The sequence below is a fragment of the Poeciliopsis prolifica genome, unplaced genomic scaffold, assembly GCF_027474105.1.
Source record: "Poeciliopsis prolifica strain line A6 unplaced genomic scaffold, Auburn_PproV2 SCAFFOLD017, whole genome shotgun sequence".
NCBI lineage: Eukaryota > Metazoa > Chordata > Actinopteri > Cyprinodontiformes > Poeciliidae > Poeciliopsis > Poeciliopsis prolifica.
Window position 1 is genome coordinate 10,274,732 of NW_026562392.1, and position 3,922 is coordinate 10,278,653.

Genomic DNA, 3,922 nt, shown 5'->3' on the forward strand with positions numbered 1-3,922 from the left:
CAGACATGTTTGATCAGGCTGTTAGGGTTCAACACAGACATTTTCCTAGCAGTTGCTGCTTTTGGTGACCTGCTTTCTGGAAGCTGGGATAAGAAACTCTAATAAGAAAATAAATAGTGAGCTGTTGGACACAATAGAAGTCAAACATGAGTAAATTCATCAAAAAGATTTGAATGGATCTTATTATTGTTAATTCAGGAAATCTTGTCCATTTTCAGAGCACTGATTTTAACCTATTGGTTTCAATTTGTTAGAGAATTGCAACAAATTCTTAGTTTATTAGTTATATTGACATAAAGTGAGATGAAACCCACAGAGTAACTTTTATTGAAATCTAAAGCATGGCTTCTTAAGTGTAAGACGAACATGGACAATATATTCTGTGTTCAGTGATATAGGTTGACTATAGCTACTCTTAAATCGCAGTGATACTCTGAGCCTTTGGTTGTACATTTCTTCCAAATGAAGCCAATAACTTGCTGCCCTTAACTCATTGTGTTCTGTGTTTTCTCCTAATGAAAGTACTGCTGAGAGAGTGCTGCAGTGTGGGATTTTCTTCTGGCTCTCGGTTAGTCCCAGCAGTTCTGTTGGAGGTTTTTTGATGTCGGAAGGGCCTTGTTTCTCTCCACTATCGCACCACACTTGCTCAGAATGGGAATAACTTTAAATAACGTGCGGAACTCCCTTGGATGTACAACTTTCCACCACTTCATTGAATTGCGGTTGACCTGATTGAATGAGAAAGTGTGCAATTGATTTTAAATATTTAAGTATAATTGGATCTATTTGATTCTGTGCGTTTGGGCATGAATCGGATCAGTTTGCTGTGCATTGAGATGACATTTGCTGTGCGAACAAAATAAACGACAAAAGGAAATAAAGATTTTTGTGTGGTCTTTTTTTTCAAAAATCTGAAAAGCAAGCCTTGATAAAACAAAATAAGCTCTACATCTCCTCTCCGCGCTCTGCCAACGGGAGCGCGCACAGACGCACGGAGCGAGCGGCTGGCAGACGAGACAGAAGTCCAACATCCTCTGAGCGCCATATCTCTGATCTGTTTTCTGGAGACGCTCCTGATCACCTGCAGTGGAGGGGAGAAGAAAAAAGAAACAAAGAAAGAAAGAAAGCTCCGACCTGTCAGCGCGTTTAAACTCTCATCCAATTTGTGATGGAGTTCCCTACAGTTCTTCCAGAGGACTTTCAGGAGGTCTACTCCGGGTCTGTGACTCCTTATTTAAACGCCACATTCTTAGGGGATCTGCCGACTGACCCGTCTAAAAGCAACGCAACCAGCGGGGTCGCAGGCAGAGACACCTCGGGTCTCATCATCGCAGTCTGCATCACGGCTCTCTACTCTCTCGTCTGCGTGGTGGGACTGCTGGGCAATGTGCTTGTTATGTACGGAGTGATCCGGTAAGACACCGTTTAATAAATGGGGGGAAATGTCAAAGATGGTTTGATTGTTGTTTGATGGATTGATGTCATTTTTCGCACATTTATTTATAGACAAAAAATGATGGATGTTTAGAAATGGTGCAAAAATAAGTTCTGGCATTTATTTATTTATTTTTTAATTTTTTTACCAATTTAGTCGATTTTGTGAAGGTTGGAATACAATCCATTTTCATTCCGTGTGATTTAATTTCCCAGTTTCAATGTGAGGCTGTGACAGAAAAAAAAAGTAAATATTTGATGTTTTCTACCTTTTCACTACTGCACTGCAGTAGGCATATATATATATATATATATATATATATATATATATATATATATATATATATATATATATATATATATATATATATATATATCACAGGGAACACAGGGAGCCAGAGAAAGCAACAAACACAAGAATAAAAGCCAGCAGAGCCTCACAAGCTGGATATATACTGGGGATCTTGATTACTGAACAAGGAACAGATGGCTGATTAGAAATGGGTTACAGGTGTGAAGGTAGACAACAGAAGGTGGACTGAGAGTGATAGTAAGGAGCGAGGAAGAATACGCCAACAGGAACTGCAAAACCAAATCTAATTAACAAATAAGGAAGAAATAAACATAACAACCCAGAATCAATGAGAAGAACTGAGAAAAGGCAAAACTTTAATCGTATCTGCAATTCTGGTGAAACAATTGAAGTTGCAAGTACATCCACAAAGTGTTCAACAAAGATGCTGCGATTTCATTTTGTAAAGTGGCTTTGAACCAGAGAACAGAAACACTGGCTGATATTGAGGATATTTATTCTTTGCATAAACAAAAGCTTCTGGGCATTTAGTGTTATTTAACTATATTTATTAGACACAGTTTAGCTTTGCTTCTGGATTGGTTTGTCAGCAAAATGAATCACTGCATTAACTATTCAAAGTGCTCAAAGCCACCAATGAAACCTCCATGTTTACCAGCTGAGGCCTACTCACTGCCACTGTGAGTAAGGGTCTGATGTGATTCTCTGCTTCTCTTCCAACTCAATCAGGTACACCAAGATGAAGACTGCTACCAACATCTACATCTTCAACCTGGCTTTGGCCGACGCTCTGGCCACCAGCACCCTCCCCTTCCAGAGCGCCAAGTACCTGATGAGCACGTGGCCCTTCGGGGAGCTGCTGTGCAAGGCGGTCATTGCTATCGACTACTACAACATGTTCACCAGCATCTTCACCCTCACTATGATGAGCGTGGACCGCTACATCGCTGTTTGCCATCCTGTGAAAGCCTTGGATTTTCGGACGCCTGCTAAAGCAAAGCTCATCAATGTCTGCATCTGGATGCTGTCTTCGGCCGTCGGAGTGCCAGTGATGGTCATAGCATCTACCAAGGTGACGGATAAAGGTGAGTTAATGTAGAAAGAAATCAGCAACATTATTTACAAAGGCTGCTTTATTGGAAACTTTCTTTACTGTTTGAGCTGTGAGTGTTGACTTCAGGCAGTGATCACACCAGGAAGGGTGATTTCAGCTCGGTTATGAATTCAAATTAGCTTCTATGCTTGACCTCCTATTAAAATTAATTGCTTAACTCCTCAGGAAACACCGCCTGCACGCTCAGATTTCCCAAGCCGGAGTGGTACTGGAACACCGTGATGAAAATCTGCGTGTTTATCTTCGCCTTTGTGGTGCCAGTCCTCGTCATCACCATCTGCTACGGCTTGATGATCCTGCGGCTGAAGAGCGTCCGGCTGCTGTCCGGCTCCAAGGAGAAGGACAGGAACATGCGGCGCATCACACGCATGGTTCTGGTGGTCGTGGCAGCTTTCATCATCTGCTGGACCCCCATCCACATCTTCATCATCGTCAAGACCATGGTGGAGATCAACCACAAGAACCTCCTGGTGGTAGCCAGCTGGCATCTGTGCATCGCCTTGGGCTACGCCAACAGCAGCCTGAACCCCATGCTGTACGCCTTTCTGGATGAAAACTTCAAGCGGTGCTTCAATGACTTCTGCCTGCCGTACCGCTCCCGCTCGGAGCAGAGCAGCTTCTCCAGAGCGCGCAACAGTGCGAGGGAGCCCGTGTCTGTTTGCGTGCCTGCAGGGGTGCAAAGAGCGCCTGGCTGACAGAGCCTGGATCAGTCAGAGGGAGAAATGGGTCAGGATGGACTGCAGACTGATGACACACAGTTCTCCACCACAGGAGTCTGAGGACTTGACCTTTGAATGAACCATGGATTGGGTCCATGCCGTGACCCCTTATGTAAAATATTATTTAAGTATTTTATTTGAAATATATGAGTGCCTGCCGATGAGAAATCTAGACATGTTCCCCGGAGCTTTGTATAAAAAACCTATTTAATTCACGCAAGATCGTATTGCTAGATTTAGAAAAAACAAAAACAAGTAGTTAGCCCTGCTTTATTTGACTTAAAGACTCATTTTCAGCTTTAATAGTTGGTAGCGCCACATTTTACAGAAAAGATTCAGGTG

At 42.7% G+C, this 3,922-nt stretch overlaps 1 protein-coding gene across 1 annotated transcript; it reads left to right on the forward strand.

Annotated features, from left to right (window-relative positions):
• Nucleotides 1-1,028: 1,028 nt before the first annotated feature.
• oprd1b (opioid receptor, delta 1b) lies at nt 1,029-3,655 on the forward strand. The gene is made up of 3 exons (XM_055042068.1): nt 1,029-1,413; nt 2,477-2,832; nt 3,027-3,655. Exons 1-3 carry the CDS (start codon nt 1,169-1,171, stop codon nt 3,554-3,556), a joined length of 1,131 nt encoding a protein of 376 aa, XP_054898043.1. The 5' UTR covers nt 1,029-1,168; the 3' UTR covers nt 3,557-3,655.
• The last annotated feature ends 267 nt before the right edge of the window (nt 3,656-3,922 follow it).